The sequence below is a fragment of the Leuresthes tenuis genome, unplaced genomic scaffold, assembly GCF_036924035.1.
Source record: "Leuresthes tenuis unplaced genomic scaffold, fLeuTen1.0.hap1 SCAF_18, whole genome shotgun sequence".
NCBI classification, from domain to species: Eukaryota; Metazoa; Chordata; class Actinopteri; order Atheriniformes; family Atherinopsidae; genus Leuresthes; species Leuresthes tenuis.
The window spans coordinates 33,180,717-33,205,670 of record NW_027325372.1 but is presented as its reverse complement, the minus strand read 5'-3'; the positions used below and the strand labels follow the sequence as shown (position 1 = coordinate 33,205,670).

The window sequence follows — 24,954 nt, the reverse complement described above, 5'->3', positions numbered from 1 at the left end:
CGTTGAGTTTTTGGTTTTGCCGTTGTTGTTTCTCTTTTGCCTTTGTGTTTTTTATTTGCCATTGTTGTTTCTCTTTTGCTGTTTTGTTTTTTTATTTGCCGTTGTTGTCTCTTTTGCCGTTGTGTTTTTTTATTTGCTGTTGTCATTTCTCTTTTGCTGTTGAGTTTTTGGTTTTGTCGTTGTTGTTTCTCTCTTGTCGTTTTGTTGTTTGTTTAGCCGTTGTTGGTTCTCTTTTGCCGTTGTGTTTTTTGTTTTGCCGTTGTTGTTTCTCTCTTGTCGTTTTGTTTTTTTATTTGCTGTTGTCATTTCTCTTTTGCTGTTGAGTTTTTGGTTTTGCCGTTGTTGTTTCTCTCTTGTCGTTTTGTTGTTTGTTTTGCCGTTGTTGTTTCTGTTTTGCTGTTTTGTTTTTTATTTGCCGTTGTTGTCTCTTTTGCCGTTGTCTTTTTTTATTTGCTGTTGTTGTTTCTCTCTTGTCGTTTTGTTGTTTGTTTTGCCGTTGTTGTTTCTGTTTTGCTGTTGTGTTTTTTTATCTGCCGTTGTTGTTTCTCTTTTGCTGTTGTGTTTTTTGTTTTGCCGTTGTTGTTTCTCTTTTCCCATTGTTTTTTTTATTTGCTGTTGTTGTTTCTCTTTTGCCGTTGTTTTTTTATTTGCTGTTGTTGTTTCTCTTTTGCTGTTGAGTTTTTGGTTTTGCCGTTGTTGTTTCTCTTTTGCCTTTGTTTTTTGTTTTGCCGTTGTTGTTTCTCTTTTGCCTTTTTGTTTTTTGTTTTGCCGTTGTTGTTTCTCTTTTGCCGTTGTTTTTTTTATTTGCCATTGTTGTTTCTCTTTTGCTGTTTTGTTTTTTTATTTGCCGTTGTTGTCTCTTTTGCCGTTGTGTTTTTTTATTTGCTGTTGTCATTTCTCTTTTGCTGTTGTGCTTATTTATTTGCCGTTGTTGTTTCTCTTTTGCTGTTTTGTTTTTTTATTTGCTGTTGTCATTTCTCTTTTGCTGTTGAGTTTTTGGTTTTGTCGTTGTTGTTTCTCTCTTGTCGTTTTGTTGTTTGTTTAGCCGTTGTTGGTTCTCTTTTGCCGTTGTGTTTTTTGTTTTGCCGTTGTTGTTTCTCTTTTGCTGTTTTGTTTTTTTATTTGCTGTTGTCATTTCTCTTTTGCTGTTGAGTTTTTGGTTTTGCCGTTGTTGTTTCTCTCTTGTCGTTTTGTTGTTTGTTTTGCCGTTGTTGTTTCTGTTTTGCTGTTTTGTTTTTTATTTGCCGTTGTTGTCTCTTTTGCCGTTGTCTTTTTTTATTTGCTGTTGTTGTTTCTCTCTTGTCGTTTTGTTGTTTGTTTTGCCGTTGTTGTTTCTGTTTTGCTGTTGTGTTTTTTTTATTTGCCGTTGTTGTTTCTCTTTTGCCTTTTTGTTTTTGGTTTTGCCGTTGTTGTTTCTCTTTTCCCGTTGTTTTTTTTATTTGCTGTTGTTGTTTCTCTTTTGCCGTTGAGTTTTTGGTTTTGCCGTTGTTTCTCTTTTGCTGTTTATTTTTTTTATTTGCCGTTGTTGTTTCTCTCTTGTCGTTTTGTTGTTTGTTTTGCCGTTGTGTTTTCTTTTTTGCTGTTGAGTTTTTGGTTTTGCCGTTGTGGTTTCTCTTTTGCCGTTGTGTTTTTTTATTTGCCGTTGTTGTTTCTCTTTTGCCTTTTTGTTTTTTGTTTTGCCGTTGTTGTTTCTCTTTTCCCATTGTTTTTTTTATTTGCCGTTGTTGTTTCTCTTTTGCCGTTGTTTTTTTATTTGCTGTTGTTGTTTCTCTTTTGCTGTTGAGTTTTTGGTTTTGCCGTTGTTGTTTCTCTTTTGCCTTTGTTTTTTGTTTTGCCGTTGTTGTTTCTCTTTTGCCTTTTTGTTTTTTGTTTTGCCGTTGTTGTTTCTCTTTTGCCGTTGTTTTTTTTATTTGCCATTGTTGTTTCTCTTTTGCTGTTTTGTTTTTTTATTTGCCGTTGTAGTCTCTTTTGCCGTTGTGTTTTTTTATTTGCTGTTGTCATTTCTCTTTTGCTGTTGTGCTTATATATTTGCCGTTGTTGTTTCTCTTTTGCTGTTTTGTTTTTTTATTTGCTGTTGTCATTTCTCTTTTGCTGTTGAGTTTTTGGTTTTGTCGTTGTTGTTTCTCTCTTGTCGTTTTGTTGTTTGTTTAGCCGTTGTTGGTTCTCTTTTGCCGTTGTGTTTTTTGTTTTGCCGTTGTTGTTTCTCTTTTGCTGTTTTGTTTTTTTATTTGCTGTTGTCATTTCTCTTTTGCTGTTGAGTTTTTGGTTTTGCCGTTGTTGTTTCTCTCTTGTCGTTTTGTTGTTTGTTTTGCCGTAGTTGTTTCTGTTTTGCTGTTTTGTTTTTTATTTGCCGTTGTTGTCTCTTTTGCCGTTGTCTTTTTTTATTTGCTGTTGTTGTTTCTCTCTTGTCGTTTTGTTGTTTGTTTTGTTGTTTCTGTTATGCTGTTGTGTTTTTTTATCTGCCGTTGTTGTTTCTCTTTTGCTGTTGTGTTTTTTGTTTTGCCGTTGTTGTTTCTCTTTTCCCATTGTTTTTTTTATTTGCTGTTGTTGTTTCTCTTTTGCCGTTGTTTTTTTATTTGCCGTTGTTGTTTCTCTTTTCCCATTGTTTTTTTTATTTGCCGTTGTTGTTTCTCTTTTGCCGTTGTTTTTTTATTTGCTGTTGTTGTTTCTCTTTTGCTGTTGAGTTTTTGGTTTTGCCGTTGTTGTTTCTCTTTTGCCTTTGTTTTTTGTTTTGCCGTTGTTGTTTCTCTTTTGCCTTTTTGTTTTTTGTTTTGCCGTTGTTGTTTCTCTTTTGCCGTTGTTTGTTTTATTTGCCATTGTTGTTTCTCTTTTGCTGTTTTGTTTTTTTATTTGCCGTTGTTGTCTCTTTTGCCGTTGTGTTTTTTTATTTGCTGTTGTCATTTCTCTTTTGCTGTTGTGCTTATTTATTTGCCGTTGTTGTTTCTCTTTTGCTGTTTTGTTTTTTTATTTGCTGTTGTCATTTCTCTTTTGCTGTTGAGTTTTTGGTTTTGTCGTTGTTGTTTCTCTCTTGTCGTTTTGTTGTTTGTTTAGCCGTTGTTGGTTCTCTTTTGCCGTTGTGTTTTTTGTTTTGCCGTTGTTGTTTCTCTTTTGCTGTTTTGTTTTTTTATTTGCCGTTGTTGTTTCTCTTTTGCTGTTTTGTTTTTTTATTTGCTGTTGTCATTTCTCTTTTGCTGTTGAGTTTTTGGTTTTGCCGTTGTTGTTTCTCTCTTGTCGTTTTGTTGTTTGTTTTGCCGTTGTTGTTTCTGTTTTGCTGTTGTGCTTTTTTTATTTGCCGTTGTTGTTTCTCTTTTGCCTTTTTGTTTTTGGTTTTGCCGTTGTTGTTTCTCTTTTCCCGTTGTTTTTTTTATTTGCTGTTGTTGTTTCTCTTTTGCCGTTGAGTTTTTGGTTTTGCCGTTGTTTCTCTTTTGCTGTTTATTTTTTTTATTTGCCGTTGTTGTTTCTCTCTTGTCGTTTTGTTGTTTGTTTTGCCGTTGTGTTTTCTTTTTTGCTGTTGAGTTTTTGGTTTTGCCGTTGTGGTTTCTCTTTTGCCGTTTTGTTTTTTTATTTGCCGTTGTTGTTTCTCTTTTGCCTTTTTGTTTTTTGTTTTGCCGTTGTTGTTTCTCTTTTCCCATTGTTTTTTTTATTTGCTGTTGTTGTTTCTCTTTTGCCGTTGTTTTTTTATTTGCCGTTGTTGTTTCTCTTTTGCCGTTGTTTTTTTATTTGCTGTTGTTGTTTCTCTTTTGCTGTTGAGTTTTTGGTTTTGCCGTTGTTGTTTCTCTTTTGCCTTTGTTTTTTGTTTTGCCGTTGTTGTTTCTCTTTTGCCTTTTTGTTTTTTGTTTTGCCGTTGTTGTTTCTCTTTTGCCGTTGTTTTTTATGGGTGCCCCATGCCATAGGCAGGGCACACATATTACTATTGCTCATACTTATTATTTTTCCGCTTCCGTCACGTTTTTCGGCGCGCTACTCGTCCCACAGCGTTGGTCCGACTAAAATAAAAAATACATGGCTGCGTGCGCGCCGATGGGCAGAAGTGTGCTATTACTTTTCTCTCTCATTACTCGACCGGAATAGCGGATAAATGGGAAAAAGCGGGCAAATTGTCAATGGGAAAATGAATGGAGAAGGCCTTAACGAGGCAGTTTTGGGCTCGAAGAGCCCAAAACTGCCTCCCCTTGGAGGCCTCTGAACTCAGCCATACAAGGTCACACACACATCATTCAAAGTTTGTGTGTGACAGGAAAGATTCAGCTTTAACTGGTGTAAAGGGCTTGTTAATAGCTTATACGGCTTTGACACAACGGCAGTTTACGTTTTAGGTGTCCAGAGGAGCTCATTTTGTGCCTCCTCCACTCTACCTCTCACTCTAAAAATCTTTAAAAAATTATTTTTCAAACAAATGCCTCTCACCTCCAAAATATCTGCCTGATCTGGATACATTATACATCAAAACGTAGGTATTTTAGTTGTCTTTCACCCAATGTGACTTTCATTGAGCTGGGCCTCACAGGTTTCTCACAAATCACCTGTGAGCGCAAAGAGGGAACATTAAATCCCATTATAAAACGGGCGAGGCCTGAAATCAGTCGGAAAAATCATTTTAAAACTGCCATAATAAAGGAGCCACGGGGGTTAGAAGAATAAAAATGACACCGCTGGCTTCCCCCGTCCCTTCTGGCGCTCACGGTGAAAGAATTATTCGGATACGACTTCTACTTTTCGAACAGCGAGCGTTTGTATCCAGATTTCTGCCTCAATATGAAAACCCCATGATTTTAAGGGGACAAAGTGAGGTGCAGAATTTTCAGTTGGCAGTTGGCAGGCACAGCTGTTGCCCATAGCAACTAATGCTGACCACACCCAAGAAGGCTGCCCTGTTCTATCACAGCTGATGAGGGCAGAGCCAAGATGGCTGATGAGGTCAGAGTAAGCAGGGCAGGAGCAGGGCAGCAGCAGTGCAGGAGCAGGGCAGCAGCAGTGCAGGAGCAGGGCAGCAGCAGGGCAGAAGCGGGGCAACAGCAGGGCAGCCAACATGGTTAAACAGATTCATGCCAGCCGCTCGTGAGAGAAGTGCGTGCGATAGCACGCATTAACTCATAAGTTTCCATTATTCAGAACAGATTAACAGGTTCATGCCAGCTGCTGAGGAGACAAATGCGTGCGATAGCACGCACTAACTCATGTTTTTCATTTATCTGAACAGATTAATAGGTTCATGCCAGCCCCTGATGAGACAAATGCGTGCGATAGCACGCACTAACTCATAAATTTCCATTATTCAGAACAGATTAACAGGTTCATGCCAGCTGCTGAGGAGACAAATGCGTGCGATAGCACGCACTAACTCATAAATTTCCATTATTCAGAACAGATTAACAGGTTCATGCCAGCCCCTGATGAGACAAATGCGTGCGATAGCACGCACTAACTCATAAATTTCCATTATTCAGAACAGATTAACAGGTTCATGCCAGCTGCTGAGGAGACAAATGCGTGCGATAGCACGCACTAACTCATGTTTTTCATTAATCTGAACAGATTAATAGGTTCATGCCAGCTGCTGAGGAGACAAATGCGTGCGATAGCACGCACTAACTCATGTTTTTCATTAATCTGAACAGATTAATAGGTTCATGCCAGCCCCTGATGAGAGAAATGCGTGCGATAGCACGCACTAACTCATAAATTTCCATTATTCAGAACAGATTAACAGGTTCATGCCAGCTGCTGAGGAGACAAATGCGTGCGATAGCACGCACTAACTCATGTTTTTCATTAATCTGAACAGATTAATAGGTTCATGCCAGCCCCTGACGACACAAATGCGCGCGATAGCGCGCACTAACTCATATGTTCTCCATTATTCTGAACAGATCAACCGGGCCTTATGTGTCTAAAGCAGGCAGATTTCACCAGAACAAGCCTGAATCTCATATTTAAGACTGGATTATGATCATATAATGCTTGACTGGCAACTACCAGCTTCTCTGTGTGTGTGTGTGGACGGGCAGAAGACGGGCAGCAGCTGGGCACCCATCAAAATTTCTTCAGAAATTTTCTAGTTTTATTTGCCATTGTTGTTTCTCTTTTGCTGTTTTGTTTTTTTATTTGCCATTGTTGTCTCTTTTGCCGTTGTGTTTTTTTATTTGCTGTTGTCATTTCTCTTTTGCTGTTGTGCTTATTTATTTGCCGTTGTTGTTTCTCTTTTGCTGTTTTGTTTTTTTATTTGCTGTTGTCATTTCTCTTTTGCTGTTGAGTTTTTGGTTTTGTCGTTGTTGTTTCTCTCTTGTCGTTTTGTTGTTTGTTTAGCCGTTGTTGGTTCTCTTTTGCCGTTGTGTTTTCTCTTTTGCCGTTGTTGTTTCTCTTTTGCTGTTTTGTTTTTTTATTTGCCGTTGTTGTCTCTTTTGCCGTTGTGTTTTTTTTTTTGCTGTTGTCATTTCTCTTTTGCTGTTGTGCTTATTTATTTGCCGTTGTTGTTTCTCTTTTGCTGTTTTGTTTTTTTATTTGCTGTTGTCATTTCTCTTTTGCTGTTGAGTTTTTGGTTTTGCCGTTGTTGTTTCTCTCTTGTCGTTTTGTTGTTTGTTTTGCCCTTGTTGTTTCTGTTTTGCTGTTTTGTTTTTTATTTGCCGTTGTTGTCTCTTTTGCCGTTGTCTTTTTTTATTTGCTGTTGTTGTTTCTCTCTTGTCGTTTTGTTGTTTGTTTTGCCGTTGTTGTTTCTGTTTTGCTGTTGTGTTTTTTTTATTTGCCGTTGTTGTTTCTCTTTTGCCTTTTTGTTTTTGGTTTTGCCGTTGTTGTTTCTCTTTTCCCGTTGTTTTTTTTATTTGCTGTTGTTGTTTCTCTTTTGCCGTTGAGTTTTTGGTTTTGCCGTTGTTTCTCTTTTGCTGTTTATTTTTTTTATTTGCCGTTGTTGTTTCTCTCTTGTCGTTTTGTTGTTTGTTTTGCCGTTGTGTTTTCTTTTTTGCTGTTGTCATTTCTCTTTTGCTGTTGTGCTTATTTATTTGCCGTTGTTGTTTCTTATTTGTCGTTGTTGTTTCTCTTTTGCTGTTATGTTTTTTTATTTGCCGTTGTTGTTTCTCTTTTGCTGTTGGGTTTTTTTATTTGCCGTTGTGTTTTCTCTTTTGCTGTTGAGTTTTTGGTTTTGCCGTTGTTGTTTCTCTCTTGTCGTTTTGTTGTTTGTTTTGCCGTTGTTGTTTCTCTTTTGCCGTTGAATTTTTTTTTGCCGTTGTTGTTTCTCTTTTGCCGTTGTTTTTTTTATTTGCCATTGTTGTTTCTGTTTTGCTGTTTTGTTTTTTTATTTGCCGTTGTTGTTTCTCTCTTGTCGTTTTGTTGATTGTTTTGCCGTTGTTGTTTCTGTTTTGCTGTTGTGTTTTTTGTTTTGCCGTTGTTGTTTCTCTTTTCCCGTTGTTTTTTTTATTTGCTGTTGTTGTTTCTCTTTTGCTGTTGAGTTTTTTTATTTGCCGTTGTTGTTTCTCTTTTGCCGTTGAGTTTTTGGTTTTGCCGTAGTTGTTTCTCTTTTGCTGTTTATTTTTTTTATTTGCCGTTGTTGTTTCTCTCTTGTCGTTTTGTTGTTTGTTTTGCCGTTGTTGTTTCTCTTTTGCTGTTGTGTTTTTTTATTTGCCGTTGTTGTTTCTCTTTTGCCGTTGAGTTTTTGGTTTTGCCGTTGTTGTTTCTCTTTTGCCGTTGTGTTTTTTATTTGCCATTGTTGTTTCTCTTTTGCTGTTTTGTTTTTTTATTTGCCGTTGTTGTCTCTTTTGCCGTTGTGTTTTTTTATTTGCCGTTGTTGTCTCTTTTGCCGTTGTGTTTTTTATTTGCCGTTGTTGTTTCTCTTTTGCTGTTTTGTTTTTTATTTGCTGTTGTCATTTCTCTTTTGCTGTTGTGCTTATTTATTTGCCGTTGTTGTTTCTCTCTTGTCGTTTTGTTGTTTGTTTTGGCCGTTGTTGTTTCTGTTTTGCTGTTGTGTTTTTTTTTTGCCGTTGTTGTTTCTCTTTTGCTGTTGTGTTTTTTTATTTGCTGTTGTCATTTCTCTTTTGCTGTTGTGTTTTTTTATTTGCTGTTGTCATTTCTCTTTTGCTGTTGTGCTTATTTATTTGCCGTTGTTGTTTCTTATTTGTCGTTGTTGTTTCTCTTTTGCTGTTATGTTTTTTTATTTGCCGTTGTTGTTTCTCTTTTGCTGTTTTGTTTTTTATTTGCTGTTGTCATTTCTCTTTTGCTGTTGTGCTTATTTATTTGCCGTTGTTGTTTCTCTCTTGTCGTTTTGTTGTTTGTTTTGGCCGTTGTTGTTTCTGTTTTGCTGTTGTGTTTTTTTTTGCCGTTGTTGTTTCTCTTTTGCTGTTGTGTTTTTTTATTTGCTGTTGTCATTTCTCTTTTGCTGTTGTGCTTATTTATTTGCCGTTGTTATTTCTCTCTTGTCGTTTTGTTGTTTGTTTTGCCGTTGTTGTTTCTGTTTTGCTGTTGTGTTTTTTTTATTTGCCGTTGTTGTTTCTCTTTTGCCTTTTTGTTTTTGGTTTTGCCGTTGTTGTTTCTCTTTTCCCGTTGTTTTTTTTATTTGCTGTTGTTGTTTCTCTTTTGCCGTTGAGTTTTTGGTTTTGCCGTTGTTTCTCTTTTGCTGTTTATTTTTTTTATTTGCCGTTGTTGTTTCTCTCTTGTCGTTTTGTTGTTTGTTTTGCCGTTGTGTTTTCTTTTTTGCTGTTGAGTTTTTGGTTTTGCCGTTGTTGTTTCTTATTTGTCGTTGTTGTTTCTCTTTTGCTGTTGGGTTTTTTTATTTGCTGTTGTGTTTTCTCTTTTGCTGTTGAGTTTTTGGTTTTGCCGTTGTTGTTTCTCTCTTGTCGTTTTGTTGTTTGTTTTGCCGTTGTTGTTTCTCTTTTGCCGTTGAATTTTTTTTTGCCGTTGTTGTTTCTCTTTTGCCGTTGTTTTTTTTATTTGCCATTGTTGTTTCTGTTTTGCTGTTTTGTTTTTTTATTTGCCGTTGTTGTCTCTTTTGCCGTTGTCTTTTTTTATTTGCTGTTGTTGTTTCTCTCTTGTCGTTTTGTTGATTGTTTTGCCGTTGTTGTTTCTGTTTTGCTGTTGTGTTTTTTGTTTTGCCGTTGTTGTTTCTCTTTTCCCGTTGTTTTTTTTTATTTGCTGTTGTTGTTTCTCTTTTGCTGTTGAGTTTTTTTATTTGCCGTTGTTGTTTCTCTTTTGCCGTTGAGTTTTTGGTTTTGCCGTAGTTGTTTCTCTTTTGCTGTTTATTTTTTTTATTTGCCGTTGTTGTTTCTCTCTTGTCGTTTTGTTGTTTGTTTTGCCGTTGTTGTTTCTCTTTTGCTGTTGTGTTTTTTTATTTGCCGTTGTTGTTTCTCTTTTGCCGTTGAGTTTTTGGTTTTGCCGTTGTTGTTTCTCTTTTGCCGTTGTGTTTTTTATTTGCCATTGTTGTTTCTCTTTTGCCGTTGTGTTTTTTTATTTGCTGTTGTCATTCCTCTTTTGCTGTTGTGCTTATTTATTTGCCGTTGTTGTTTCTCTCTTGTCGTTTTGTTGTTTGTTTTGGCCGTTGTTGTTTCTGTTTTGCTGTTGTGTTTTTTTTTTGCCGTTGTTGTTTCTCTTTTGCTGTTGTGTTTTTTTATTTGCTGTTGTCATTTCTCTTTTGCTGTTGTGTTTTTTTATTTGCTGTTGTCATTTCTCTTTTGCTATTGTGCTTATTTATTTGCCGTTGTTGTTTCTTATTTGTCGTTGTTGTTTCTCTTTTGCTGTTATGTTTTTTTATTTGCCGTTGTTGTTTCTCTTTTGCTGTTTTGTTTTTTATTTGCTGTTGTCATTTCTCTTTTGCTGTTGTGCTTATTTATTTGCCGTTGTTGTTTCTCTCTTGTCGTTTTGTTGTTTGTTTTGGCCGTTGTTGTTTCTGTTTTGCTGTTGTGTTTTTTTTTTGCCGTTGTTGTTTCTCTTTTGCTGTTGTGTTTTTTTATTTGCTGTTGTCATTTCTCTTTTGCTGTTGTGCTTATTTATTTGCCGTTGTTGTTTCTCTCTTGTCGTTTTGTTGTTTGTTTTGCCGTTGTTGTTTCTGTTTTGCTGTTTTGTTTTTTTATTTGCCGTTGTTGTCTCTTTTGCCGTTGTGTTTTTTTATTTGCTGTTGTCATTTCTCTTTTGCTGTTGTGCTTTTTTATTTGCTGTTGTTGTTTCTCTCTTGTCGTTTTGTTGATTGTTTTGCCGTTGTTGTTTCTGTTTTGCTGTTGTGTTTTTTGTTTTGCCGTTGTTGTTTCTCTTTTCCCGTTGTTTTTTTTATTTGCTGTTGTTGTTTCTCTTTTGCTGTTGAATTTTTTTATTTGCCGTTGTTGTTTCTCTTTTGCCGTTGAGTTTTTGGTTTTGCCGTTGTTGTTTCTCTTTTGCTGTTTATTTTTTTTATTTGCCGTTGTTGTTTCTCTCTTGTCGTTTTGTTGTTTGTTTTGCCGTTGTTGTTTCTCTTTTGCTGTTGTGTTTTTTTATTTGCCGTTGTTGTTTCTCTTTTGCCGTTGAGTTTTTGGTTTTGCCGTTGTTGTTTCTCTTTTGCCTTTGTGTTTTTTATTTGCCATTGTTGTTTCTCTTTTGCTGTTTTGTTTTTTTATTTGCCGTTGTTGTCTCTTTTGCCGTTGTGTTTTTTTTTTGCCGTTGTTTTTTTTATTTGCCATTGTTGTTTCTGTTTTGCTGTTTTGTTTTTTTATTTGCCGTTGTTGTCTCTTTTGCCGTTGTTTTTTTTATTTGCCATTGTTGTTTCTCTTTTGCTGTTTTGTTTTTTTATTTGCCGTTGTTGTCTCTTTTGCCGTTGTGTTTTTTTTTTGCCGTTGTTGTTTCTCTCTTGTCGTTTTGTTGTTTGTTTTGGCCGTTGTTGTTTCTGTTTTGCTGTTGTGTTTTTTTTTTGCCGTTGTTGTTTCTCTTTTGCTGTTGTGTTTTTTTATTTGCTGTTGTCATTTCTCTTTTGCTGTTGTGCTTATTTATTTGCCGTTGTTGTTTCTTATTTGTCGTTGTTGTTTATCTTTTGCTGTTATGTTTTTTTATTTGCCGTTGTTGTTTCTCTTTTGCTGTTTTGTTTTTTATTTGCTGTTGTCATTTCTCTTTTGCTGTTGTGCTTATTTATTTGCCGTTGTTGTTTCTCTCTTGTCGTTTTGTTGTTTGTTTTGCCGTTGTTGTTTCTCTTTTGCTGTTGTGTTTTTTTATTTGCCGTTGTTGTTTCTCTTTTGCCGTTGAGTTTTTGGTTTTGCCGTTGTTGTTTCTCTTTTGCCTTTGTGTTTTTTATTTGCCATTGTTGTTTCTCTTTTGCTGTTTTGTTTTTTTATTTGCCGTTGTTGTCTCTTTTGCCGTTGTGTTTTTTTTTTGCCGTTGTTTTTTTTATTTGCCATTGTTGTTTCTGTTTTGCTGTTTTGTTTTTTTATTTGCCGTTGTTGTCTCTTTTGCCGTTGTGTTTTTTTATTTGCTGTTGTCATTTCTCTTTTGCTCTTGTGCTTTTTTATTTGCCGTTGTTGTTTCTCTCTTGTCGTTTTGTTGATTGTTTTGCCGTTGTTGTTTCTGTTTTGCTGTTGTGTTTTTTGTTTTGCCGTTGTTGTTTCTCTTTTCCCGTTGTTTTTTTTATTTGCTGTTGTTGTTTCTCTTTTGCTGTTGAGTTTTTTTATTTGCCGTTGTTGTTTCTCTTTTGCCGTTGAGTTTTTGGTTTTGCCGTAGTTGTTTCTCTTTTGCTGTTTATTTTTTTTATTTGCCGTTGTTGTTTCTCTCTTGTCGTTTTGTTGTTTGTTTTGCCGTTGTTGTTTCTCTTTTGCTGTTTTTTTTTTTTTATTTGCCGTTGTTGTTTCTCTTTTGCCGTTGAGTTTTTGGTTTTGCCGTTGTTGTTTCTCTTTTGCCGTTGTGTTTTTTATTTGCCATTGTTGTTTCTCTTTTGCTGTTTTGTTTTTTTATTTGCCGTTGTTGTCTCTTTTGCTGTTGTGCTTATTTATTTGCCGTTGTTGTTTCTCTCTTGTCGTTTTGTTGTTTGTTTTGGCCGTTGTTGTTTCTGTTTTGCTGTTGTGTTTTTTTTTTGCCGTTGTTGTTTCTCTTTTGCTGTTGTGTTTTTTTATTTGCTGTTGTCATTTCTCTTTTGCTGTTGTGTTTTTTTATTTGCTGTTGTCATTTTTCTTTTGCTGTTGTGCTTATTTATTTGCCGTTGTTGTTTCTTATTTGTCGTTGTTGTTTCTCTTTTGCTGTTATGTTTTTTTATTTGCCGTTGTTGTTTCTCTTTTGCTGTTTTGTTTTTTATTTGCTGTTGTCATTTCTCTTTTGCTGTTGTGCTTATTTATTTGCCGTTGTTGTTTCTCTCTTGTCGTTTTGTTGTTTGTTTTGGCCGTTGTTGTTTCTGTTTTGCTGTTGTGTTTTTTTTTTGCCGTTGTTGTTTCTCTTTTGCTGTTGTGTTTTTTTATTTGCTGTTGTCATTTCTCTTTTGCTGTTGTGCTTATTTATTTGCCATTGTTGTTTCTCTTTTGCTGTTTTGTTTTTTTATTTGCCGTTGTTGTTTCTCTTTTGCCGTTGTGTTTTTTTATTTGCTGTTGTCATTTCTCTTTTGCTGTTGTGCTTATTTATTTGCCGTTGTTGTTTCTCTCTTGTCGTTTTGTTGATTGTTTTGCCGTTGTTGTTTCTGTTTTGCTGTTGTGTTTTTTGTTTTGCCGTTGTTGTTTCTCTTTTGCCGTTGAGTTTTTGGTTTTGCCGTTGTTGTTTCTCTTTTGCCGTTGTGTTTTTTATTTGCCATTGTTGTTTCTCTTTTGCTGTTTTGTTTTTTTATTTGCCGTTGTTGTCTCTTTTGCTGTTGTGCTTATTTATTTGCCGTTGTTGTTTCTCTCTTGTCGTTTTGTTGTTTGTTTTGGCCGTTGTTGTTTCTGTTTTGCTGTTGTGTTTTTTTTTTGCCGTTGTTGTTTCTCTTTTGCTGTTGTGTTTTTTTATTTGCTGTTGTCATTTCTCTTTTGCTGTTGTGTTTTTTTATTTGCTGTTGTCATTTTTCTTTTGCTGTTGTGCTTATTTATTTGCCGTTGTTGTTTCTTATTTGTCGTTGTTGTTTCTCTTTTGCTGTTATGTTTTTTTATTTGCCGTTGTTGTTTCTCTTTTGCTGTTTTGTTTTTTATTTGCTGTTGTCATTTCTCTTTTGCTGTTGTGCTTATTTATTTGCCGTTGTTGTTTCTCTCTTGTCGTTTTGTTGTTTGTTTTGGCCGTTGTTGTTTCTGTTTTGCTGTTGTGTTTTTTTTTTGCCGTTGTTGTTTCTCTTTTGCTGTTGTGTTTTTTTATTTGCTGTTGTCATTTCTCTTTTGCTGTTGTGCTTATTTATTTGCCATTGTTGTTTCTCTTTTGCTGTTTTGTTTTTTTATTTGCCGTTGTTGTTTCTCTTTTGCCGTTGTGTTTTTTTATTTGCTGTTGTCATTTCTCTTTTGCTGTTGTGCTTATTTATTTGCCGTTGTTGTTTCTCTCTTGTCGTTTTGTTGATTGTTTTGCCGTTGTTGTTTCTGTTTTGCTGTTGTGTTTTTTGTTTTGCCGTTGTTGTTTCTCTTTTCCCGTTGTTTTTTTTATTTGCTGTTGTTGTTTCTCTTTTGCTGTTGAGTTTTTTTATTTGCCGTTGTTGTTTCTCTTTTGCCGTTGAGTTTTTGGTTTTGCCGTTGTTGTTTCTCTTTTGCTGTTTATTTTTTTTATTTGCCGTTGTTGTTTCTCTCTTGTCGTTTTGTTGTTTGTTTTGCCGTTGTTGTTTCTCTTTTGCTGTTGTGTTTTTTTATTTGCCGTTGTTGTTTCTCTTTTGCCTTTGTGTTTTTTATTTGCCATTGTTGTTTCTCTTTTGCTGTTTTGTTTTTTTATTTGCCGTTGTTGTCTCTTTTGCCGTTGTGTTTTTTTTTTGCCGTTGTTGTTTCTCTTTTGCTGTTTTGTTTTTTATTTGCTGTTGTCATTTCTCTTTTGCTGTTGTGCTTATTTATTTGCCGTTGTTGTTTCTCTCTTGTCGTTTTGTTGTTTGTTTTGGCCGTTGTTGTTTCTGTTTTGCTGTTGTGTTTTTTTTTTGCCGTTGTTGTTTCTCTTTTGCTGTTGTGTTTTTTTATTTGCTGTTGTCATTTCTCTTTTGCTGTTGTGCTTATTTATTTGCCGTTGTTGTTTCTCTCTTGTCGTTTTGTTGTTTGTTTTGGCCGTTGTTGTTTCTGTTTTGCTGTTGTGTTTTTTTTTTGCCGTTGTTGTTTCTCTTTTGCTGTTGTGTTTTTTTATTTGCTGTTGTCATTTCTCTTTTGCTGTTGTGCTTATTTATTTGCCGTTGTTGTTTCTCTCTTGTCGTTTTGTTGTTTGTTTTGCCGTTGTTTTTTCTTTTTTGCTGTTGAGTTTTTGGTTTTGCCGTTGTTGTTTCTCTTTTGCTTTTGTGTTTTTTTTATTTGCTGTTGTTTTTTCTCTTTTGCTGTTGAGTTTTTGGTTTTGCCGTTGTTTTTTCTCTTTTGCCGTTGTGTTTTTTTATTTGCCGTTGTTGTTTCTCTTTTGCCGTTGAGTTTTTGGTTTTGCCGTTGTGTTTTCTCTTTTGCTGTTTATTTTTTTTATTTGCCGTTGTTGTTTCTCTCTTGTCGTTTTGTTGTTTGTTTTGCCGTTGTGTTTTCTTTTTTGCTGTTGAGTTTTTGGTTTTGCCGTTGTTGTTTCTCTTTTGCTTTTGTGTTTTTTTTATTTGCTGTTGTTTTTTCTCTTTTGCTGTTTATTTTTTTTATTTGCCGTTGTTGTTTCTCTCTTGTCGTTTTGTTGTTTGTTTTGCCGTTGTTGTTTCTGTTTTGCTGTTGTGTTTTTTGTTTTGCCGTTGTTGTTTCTCTTTTCCCGTTGTTTTTTTTATTTGCTGTTGTTGTTTCTCTTTTGCTGTTGAATTTTTTTATTTGCCGTTGTTGTTTCTCTTTTGCCGTTGAGTTTTTGGTTTTGCCGTTGTGTTTTCTCTTTTGCTGTTGAGTTTTTGGTTTTGCCGTTGTTGTTTCTCTTTTGCCGTTGAGTTTTTGGTTTTGCCGTTGTGTTTTCTCTTTTGCTGTTGAGTTTTTGGTTTTGCCGTTGTTGTTTCTCTTTTGCTTTTGTGTTTTTTTATTTGCTGTTGTTTTTTCTCTTTTGCTGTTGAGTTTTTGGTTTTGCCGTTGTTGTTTCTCTTTTGCCGTTGTGTTTTTTTATTTGCCGTTGTTTCTCTTTTGCCGTTGAGTTTTTGGTTTTGCCGTTGTGTTTTCTCTTTTGCTGTTGAGTTTTTGGTTTTGCCGTTGTTGTTTCTCTTTTGCTTTTGTGTTTTTTTATTTGCTGTTGTTTTTTCTCTTTTGCTGTTGAGTTTTTGGTTTTGCCGTTGTTGTTTCTCTTTTGCCGTTGAGTTTTTGGTTTTGCCGTTGTTGTTTCTCTTTTGCCGTTGAGTTTTTGGTTTTGCCGTTGTGTTTTCTCTTTTGCCGTTGAGTTTTTGGTTTTGCCGTTGTTGTTTCTCTTTTGCCGTTGAGTTTTTGGTTTTGCCGTTGTTGTTTCTCTTTTGCCGTTGTGTTTTCTCTTTTGCCGTTGAGTTCTTGGTTTTGCCGTTGTTGTTTCTCTTTTGCTGTTGTGTTTTTTTATTTGCCGTTGTTGTTTCTCTTTTGCCGTCGAGTTTTTGGTTTTGCCATTGTTGTTTCTCCTTTTCTGTTTTGTTCTTTGACTTGCCATTGTGTTTTCTCTTTATCCATAAATCACAACGTTAAAGTTGTGTTTCTTCCTTCAAGTTTCACAGCGGCTCAGGAGGAAGAACAATTGGAAGGTCGGTAGTTCCACTCCAGCTTCCCCGGGCTAAATGTCGAAGCGTCCTTGGGCAAGACACTGAATTCCACGTTGCCTACCGATGTATTGGGGTATGAATGTGTGTATGAATGCTTAGAAAGCACATAGACTTAAGACGTGTGTGTGAATGTGGCATGTAGTGTTCCTCCCGGAACCCATAAAGGTTGTATTGTAGCGCCAGAAATTTGAAAGTCAATGGGAGCAGTTGGGGCGATTTTTAACCTGACCAAAATTGCCCCAAATGGGCGGTACCTTAAGCCTAGTTTTTGCTTCTGCGTAAAGTCCATGTAGCTGCGGCATCAATGTGGACCCCTACACCGTAGCCTAACATGCACCTCCAAAAACTCCTAACTATGCGTCGAGTTGACGCGGATCGTAAGGGCTGCGATTGGTCCACTCAGAACGTAAATTCCGGCAGTTGCTTTGACTAAGAAGCTCGTCAAATCAGGCCGTTGACATTCGAAGTATCGAAAGTGCATTTGTTCATCCAGGTCCCTCAGTGGGTGAACCAGTGTTGTAAATTCACCCATTCCCAGCCTCGGCCGGTCATACAGACCACCCCCACAAATGTCTTCTGTCGCCTGCTATTTGCAATAGAAGCATTTATTCTTCATATTGATGAGCTCCAGCTGCAAATCCAGCTGCACCACCTCGTTGCCATTGTTTACTGTTGTTGACTGTGACCGGAAGACAAATCAAGGATTCGGCTATAACCCCTGGAACCACACAAACCCACAGCAACACCCTAGCAGCATTGTGAATTGCACAGCAACGTGTTCCCTCAACGCAGAACTTCAAATGCTCAATGACAGCATCATGTCTTACGCCGTCGACAGGACGCAGAAGCATAAACTAGGCTTTACGCTGATTGGACAGTGACATACAGAGCAGCTGAAACTGTCTAGAACTGTCACAACCACCGTAACAGTGCGGAAAAATATGACAGAAAAAAAAATTCCTCTTTTTTCCCTTTAGTGGTGCGTCGCCCGATCACCCTTATGGACAAACCGCCCTTGATTACCAACATACACTACAACCTAAATTATAAATGAGTGATTACCTTTCTGACTGCATAATCAAAACTGAAAAATGCATAAGATATGTAAAAGTACAATTTATGGCAAAGCTTTGGAATTTGAATCCACTGGTGTTCCTAATAAGAATTCAGTGTGTCTGCATCAGAACATCACAACACTCAAAGGTTTTGTAAATAAACTGTTTTCCATTTAGCCTGCTCAACATGGTTTAAAAGTTTCAATCTGACCCTTGCAAAAGTTTAGTGAGAAAACAAACTACCATGCAAACCATAGCCTGTGACACTGCTTAGTTTTTGTTAGAAAATCTGAAACAGTCTGCAACTTCCAGCATAAAAAGTACATAAAGCATGGTGTGGTGTTCGTTTAAGAAAACAAGACTCATTTTACACACCTCCAAAATATGATTGAACTGAGCCTTCAGTTCAAAGTAAGGTTTGGACTTGATGATGACCTTCCTTAGGGCTTTCTGGAGGGTCTGGACTCGAGCTTCAGCATCTTGGCAGAGCTGAGTGACTCTTTGATGTTCCTGTTCACTGTGAAGGCGCTCCTCCTCTGCCTCATTCACCTGATCAGACAGGAATTATGAATGAAAGCTGGATTCTACATGATCACATAATTTAAAAACTACCCATTCCCCAAGAAGTATGATATAAGATGACATACAATTGTGGTTAGAAGTTTACATAAACTCATCAATAAAAATGATTATTTTCATTACAACACATAAAAACAGCAGGTTGAACAATTTGAATTTTTGACCAAATGAACCTCGTGGATGCTTCCATGAGGAAGCCCTCTTCCCACAACCCACCTTCCAACAAAACAATTACATACATGCTATCTCTACTTAGATATCTATCTTAGATCTTTTGAATTAAATGTAAGATTTCAAGTTTTAGGACTATGTATGTACATACCATCATTGTTGTCATTGACTTGGTGTTTATTTTGGGATTATTCTTTGCCATAGCCGGTATCTCTTGTTTGGTGTTGTTTTATTATACATACATATTTACACATCTTTACACATACACACGTACACATATAGACCTATAAATATGCATAAAGAGACATATGTATATTTATATGTATATTTTTCTATTATATCCTTCTATTCTATTCTACACATACATATCTATGTCTATATAGCACCTGAATTTGATTATTCGGATAGGTGCGTGAATACTTTTGGCAATATTGTGTATATATGTGTATGTATGTGTGTATATATTTATATCATAAATAGTCCTTTTTCACACATAATAAGCAAAAATCTTAATATCTTGTTTTGCCTCTTTTGGCCTTGATAACAGCTTGCATTCTTGCTGGCATTGTTTCTATGTAATTTTCAACTGTCTCTTTTGTTATTGAGCTCCAAATACTTTCTAGCCTTCCCACAGACTTGCTTTAGATAAAACGTTTGTGCGATCAATCTTTGAATCTATTAAATCCTGCATTTGTTCAATAGAATTCAAATACGGACCTTGACTTGGCCAGTCCATTAGTTCCAGTATTCCAGAGTTCTCCTTGGTCATATAGTCTCTGCTTTGAATTATGCTTTGGATCTTTCTCTTGTTGGTATATAAACCCACAGCCAATCATATGTATGTATAGATACACACACATATATACATATATATATACACACGTGGACAAAATTGTTGGTACCCCTCAGTTAAAGAAGGAAAAACCCACAATTCTCACTGAAATCACTTGAAACTTACAAAAGTAACAATAAATGAAAATTAAATTATCAAAATCAGCCATTACTTTTGAATTGTTGATTAACATAATTATTAAAAAAAACAAACTAATGAAATAGGGCTGGACAAAAATGATGGTACCCATAACTTAATATTTTGTTGCACAACCTTTTGAGGCAATCACTGCAATTAAACGGTTTCTGTATTTGTCAATGAGCGTTCTGCAGCTGTCAACAGGTATTCTGGCCCACTCCTCATGAGCAAACTGCTCCAGTTGTCTCAGGTTTGATGGGTGCCTTCTCCAAATGGCATGTTTCAGCTCCTTCCACAGATGTTCAATGGGATTCAGATCTGGGCTCATGGAAGGCCACTTTAGAATAGTCTAACGCTTTTCTCTCAGCCATTCTTGGGTGTTTTTGGCTGTGTGTTTTGGATCGTTGTCCTGTTGGAAGACCCATGACCTGCGACTGAGACCAAGCTTTCTAACACTAGGCAGCACATTTCTCTCCAGAATGCCTTGATAGTCGTCAGATTTCATTTGACCTTGCACACATTCAAGACACCCTGTGCCAGATGCAGCAAAGCAGCCCCAAAACATTGCTGAGCCTCCTCCATGTTTCACCGTAGGGACAGTGTTCTTTTCTTCGTATGCTTGGTCTTTGAGTCTATGAACATAGAGTTGATGTGCCTTACCAAAAAGCTCCAGTTTGGTCTCATCTGTCCGAAGGACATTCTCCCAGAAGCTTTGTGGCTTGTCAACATGCATTTTTGCAAATTCCAGTCTTGCTTTTTTATGATTTTTTTTCAGCAGTGGTGTCCTCCTTGGTCGTCTCCCATGAAGTCCACTTTGGCTCAAACAACGACAAATGGTGCGATCTGACACTGATGTACCTTGGCCTTGGAGTTCGCCTTTAATTTCTTTGGAGGTTGTCCTGGGCTCTTTGGATACAATTCGAACGATCTGTCTCTTCAATCTGTCATCAATTTTCCTCTTGCGGCCACGTCCAGGGAGGTTGGCTACTGTCCCGTGGGTCTTGAACTTCTGAATAATATGAGCCACTGTTGTCACAGGAACTTCAAGCTGTTTAGAGATGGTCTTATAGCCTGCACCTTTAAGATGTTTGTCTATAATTTTTTTTCGGATGTCCTGGGACAATTCTCTCCTCCGCTTTCTGTTGTCCATGTTCAGTGTGGTACACACCTTTTCACCAAACAGCAGAGTGACTACTTGTCTCCCTTTAAATAGGCAGACTGACTGATTATGAGTTTGGAAACACCTGTGATGTCAATTAAAGGACACACCTGAGTTAATCATGTCACTCTGGTCAAATAGTTTTCAATCTTTTATAGAGGTACCATAATTTTTGTCCAGCCCTATTTCATTAGTTTGTTTTTTTAAATAATTATGTTAATCAACATTTCAAAAGTAATGGCTGATTTTGATTATTTAATTTTCAATGAATTTTTATTTATTGTTACTTTTGTAGGTTTCAAGTGCTTTCAGTGAGAATTGTGGGTTTTTCCTTCTTTAACTGAGGGGTACCAACAATTTTGTCCACGTGTGTTTATATAGTCTGAGAATAGCATCATAGTAAGAAGTCTAGTTTTAGGGTCCTGCCACACTCATAGGCAGAATCAATGAGCTTAAAGTCTGGGAGATCTTTTCATTTTAAGACATTTCTGCTTGGCTTTACTGCATTATGTCAAAATGTTGTGTGCAGTTTCTCTAAAAGGACATCCTGTGTGACCATAGGGCCCTAAATATCTGTTCTATTCATTTCATTAGCGACCATAATTCAATTCATTTCAGTTTTATTTATATAGCGCCAAACTACAACAAATGTCATCTCAAGGCACTTAAATAATATAGTCCAATTCAAGCCAGTTGGAGTTCAGTTCATTGTAATCATAATCCTGTCACGATTTATGCTTTGATTCATGTCTTGTCTCGTCATTTCCTGTTTTATTTTGAAATATTAACTTCCCTCTCGTTTGAGGTACCTTGTCCTTCCTCCCGTGTGAAGTGGAGCGATTTTATGTTTTGTTCTTTAAGATCTTTGTGCCGCCGTTGCCAGAGGTTTCTTCCTCTGAGTCTGGTTCTGCCAGAGGTTTCTTCCTGTTAAAGGGAGTCGTTCCTTTCCACAGTCCCTCAGGCTCAGGACGGGAGATTGGACTGAAGACAAGTTTCGGTGCAATCTGTTGGTTTCCTTAGCTAGGATATTGTTTTTGAATTGGCTCTGTATGAATGAATTGTATTATTTTGAAATTAATTAATTGAATTTCATTGGATTATAATTACAATTAATTGGACTCTAATTGGCTTGAATTGGATTATATTATTTAAGTGCCTTGGGATGACATTTGTTGTGATTTGGCGCTATATAAATAAAACTGAATTGAATTGAACAGCAGCAAATCATAGTTTGCATTATTTTCCTTCTATGAAAACCCCAGTATAAATTGACAGTGCTCATGCTCTGTATTCAACTAGTGTATAATAAAAATGTTGATGCTGCTCAAAGGTCCTAAAACACGAGTGAGCAAAAATGATAATGTAAAACGTCAACACCAAAATGTTTAATCGCTGTTTAGCTAAACTGACAGAAGTGAAACACACAGGATTTAATGCATGGTATGTAGTGTATGCGGCATTGTTAAAAATCTAAACAATTTAATTGTCGGTGTGATTCTGAGTATGACTCCATGAAAGATTCATACTAACGTGAACCAGCAACTACTCCATCCATAGGGTGATTACACGGGTTCCTCGTCAACTTAAAGACTCCACTTACTATAATGAAGGTGTTAAACATGCTGCATATCTATTATATTCTGTTTATTTAAACTGGCAGATTAATTCTCTCGTGAGCTCATTTAGCCCATATGAACTGCACCACAACCCATGGCAGGGTGATACCTTGGCTGTGGCATGGTTAAGCATTTCCTGCCAGGTTGGGTCCATGGTGTTCTTGTCAGCCAGTAGGCCCTGCTCTGCCACATAAACCATCTCTCTGGCAGCAGAGTGCATGGACACAGCCCTCTCATATCTAAGAGCTGCCTTCTGGGTTTCCTGTTGGGCCTGTGGAAACAAACAATCACAAAATCTACAGTAGCAATGAAAATGATCCACTGTGATCAATGTGAAGAAAACAAGCAGTGATGGTGGCCTTTCAAACTTCAGGCTTTTATCCTATCTATACATTCAGTAAGTCAAGAGAATCTTACAATTTAAACGTTGTCTATATTGCTGCAGATTGCTGTCTACCTTGCTTCTGTAGCTTCTTTCCCATATGCCTTTTCAAGCAAGAACCGGTGCACTTTCATTTCGCGTCGAGTATGAAATGTTATCCAAGCAGTTTGACTAAGGACAACTGGACTTCCTTTCTCCATTCTTGAAGACGTTTCAACTTTCATCAAAAGGCTTCCTTAGTTCTACCTGATTGGTGGGAAGTTCAGCTGGTAAGTAATTGGAAAACGGTTCACACTTAGAGGGTCATTAAGATCACATGTGAGTCTCCGACATACCCGACAAATGTGTGGGTTTTTAAAGTCATTGTCATCTATCAGTTGTTACCTGCCTGGCCAAACATTTTTTGGGCTCAAGCTCCAATGTGTGAATGGTTGTGAAACTGTCTGGGGAGTAGAGTTAAGGCTGCATTGTAAGAGTAGGGGATACCTGAGACCACCTGCTCTGTTCAAAGGCCCAATTTGGATATCCACAGAATTGAAGTACTTTCTTGAGGTGTTTGTGTTCCTTTTGTTTAAATCAGCCTCAGTAGGGACAGCCTGGTGGTGCAGAGTTCTGATGACAACCAGTCTGTGTTTAATTGGGTGGTGTGAGTGAAAAAGCAGGTATTGGTCCATTTGTGTACAGCACAGTCAAAAAAAAGGAAGCTTATTGTCTTCTGCATCCTCCCTCAAGAACTTGTTGTTGTCCACCAAGCAGATGTGGTCTATAAAATCCTCTACTTCGTGAGATTGGATTTTGACCCAAAATTTTTTTTTTTTCTTTTTTCAGAAAAAAATATGTTCGAGCTTGTATGTCAGAGTTTACTGTTATAGTAAGTATAGTTAGTCAGAAGTGTGTGCATAAAGTAAATATCTGGAGACTGCTAAATTAGATTGCTGTTCAGTGTTTTTCTGATTGTGGTCTCATTAACATTAGCTGAAGAGAGAGAGGCCATCAAATGACTATAAGGTTCATCTGTTACCTTTGTGACTCTGACACTCCTTGCTCCTGGACGAGTCCGAGTCTTTGCTGGAGGAACACTCCAGGGAAGGGTAACAATAATGAGATTTCTTCTGTTGGTTTGGTGCACATGTGGAGTCAAAAACTTCAGATAAAACTGCAATCTTTTCCAGCCATATAATTTGTTTAGGTCCTTAGAGATCTTATTTTCTGAAATAATTGTATGTGTCGATGATACTTGGTATCTCTAAATTCCAAAGAGTTCAGAAACTATCAAACACTGATGTATGTGACAGAAAATAACAGCATTATATGCCCCTTTAACTTCCCCAAATGTGAGAGTCGCTCACTGTACTGCTCATCAACATCAATATTTTGTTCATCCTGTAGCTCAGGAGGAAGAGCAGTCGCCCACCAATCGGAAGGTCGGTGGTTCGACTCTGGCTTCCCCAGAATACATGTCGAAGCGTCCTTGGGACACTGAACCCCACGTTGCCCCCCCAGTGTATCATTGGGGGTATGAATGTGTGTGAATGATTAGAAAAAACACGTAGTTAAGAATCTTAAGACGTGCTGTATCAGTGTGTGTGAGTGGGGTGAATGCGGCATGTAGTGAAGCGCTTTGAGTGGTCAGTTAGACTAGAAAAGCACTATACAAGTACAAGTCCATTTATTAAGCTAAACAAAGATGAATAACTGCAACAGATTATATTAGGTATACCCAATAAACTACTGTGTGAATGTATTCCTTTGTCAATGATTTGTGGATATTCAAGAGTGGCTACAATACTTACTTCTTTTGCAAGTCTGCGAGCTTCATAGTAAGGCCTTGCTTTCTCAATGCAGGCACCAAGCTGAGAGCCCTGAGCATTGAGCTTCCTCGCAGAGTCAGTGAGAATCTTCCTGTAGCTGGATCTAGCATCCTAAGGGAAAAACAGACATGGAAAAACATTGCAAATCTCATAAAGTGAGCCATGAAACTATGTAAAAGCTGAGACTGTGATAACAGGACTCAGTGGTCTGTTTTGAGGCATGGGTGGGTTACACAGTTGTCTGATAAGGCACCAGGTAAAGGAGGTGCCAAAGTCTTTTTTTCTTTCTCTTCTAGAACACACTGTGCTAGTTGACAGTTTGTTGCTGCAGCTCTGATCATATTGTATTCACTGTCAAATGTCACTATAAAGGAGAGGATCTATGCCCAGGACATTGGACTGTCAGCTGTAAGTTTCCATCCAAATTATAAACAATTATAAATTATTCCCCAGTGTTATTCTGGAGGCCCTGTAAGTGCTGCAAATGTTGCATGTCATTACATCAGCTCAGTTGTTTCCAGGTTACAACCACAACACAGAAAACACATTCATGGCTCTCTCTGTAGATACAAACCACATCTCCTTTTCTGCTACATCTCTAACTGCCGTTTATAAACTGCTCCACCAGAGAATAAAAGTTGGACTTATTCTTTGCAAATGTCGGAAATGCATACGGCTCCTCTGCCTGTCCTCCATCATGAAAGTCAGGTCATAATGTGGTTCTTCTCATCTCCACCCAACCCCCAATTGTTCACTGGAAGCCTGTGACCAAAAAAACTGTGAAAACATGGTCACAGAAAGCTGAAGGGGTGCTTTGATACGTACTTTGGTACGTACACATGGAAAAAAACATCAGGGTGTCATTTGGTGTGTGGTCCCGATAGCGAGCCAGGCCCCTTTAGTCAGTGCGGAGCCACCTAGCGTAGCTAGCTCTGTTAGTCGTCCCCGAGCAGATCCCGAGCAGCCGGGACTTATGAGCGGATGGGTGACTGTCAGGAAGTGGAGTCATAGTCCTAAAGTCAAGCCCGTGGTTCACCATCAACCTGTCCACGTTTCTAATAGATTTTCCCCACTCAGCGACACACCCGCTGAGGACAAAACCCTGGTAATTGGCAGCTCTATAGTCAGAAATGTGGCATTAGCGACACCAGCGACCATAGTCAAATGCATTCCAGGGGCCAGAGCAGGTGACATAGAATCCTATTTAAAACTGCTGGCTAAAGATAAGCGTAAATACGGTAAAATAGTTATTCACGTCGGCGGTAATGACACCCGGTTACGTCAATCGGAGGTCACTAAAATTAATGTTTCATTGGTGTGTAATTTTGCCAAAACAATGTCGGACTCCGTAGTTTTCTCTGGACCCCTGCCAAATCTGACCAGTGATGACATGTTTAGCCGCATGTCCTCATTCAATCGCTGGTTGTCTAGATGGTGTCCAGCAAACAACGTGGGCTACATAGATAATTGGCAATCTTTCT

At 37.3% G+C, this 24,954-nt stretch overlaps 1 protein-coding gene across 1 annotated transcript in view; it reads right to left on the bottom strand.

The window, feature by feature from the left end:
- Positions 1–24,954, bottom strand: part of sh3bp5lb (SH3-binding domain protein 5-like, b) — a 52,539-nt gene that overhangs the window by 9,433 nt on the left and 18,152 nt on the right. Inside the window, exons 3-5 of the mRNA XM_072370829.1 lie at positions 23,456–23,584; positions 21,390–21,551; positions 17,161–17,334 (exon numbers count right to left, since the gene is read on the bottom strand). Coding sequence (XP_072226930.1) covers positions 17,161–17,334; positions 21,390–21,551; positions 23,456–23,584 — 465 coding nt within the window. The remainder of the gene's footprint in view (positions 1–17,160; positions 17,335–21,389; positions 21,552–23,455; positions 23,585–24,954) is intronic.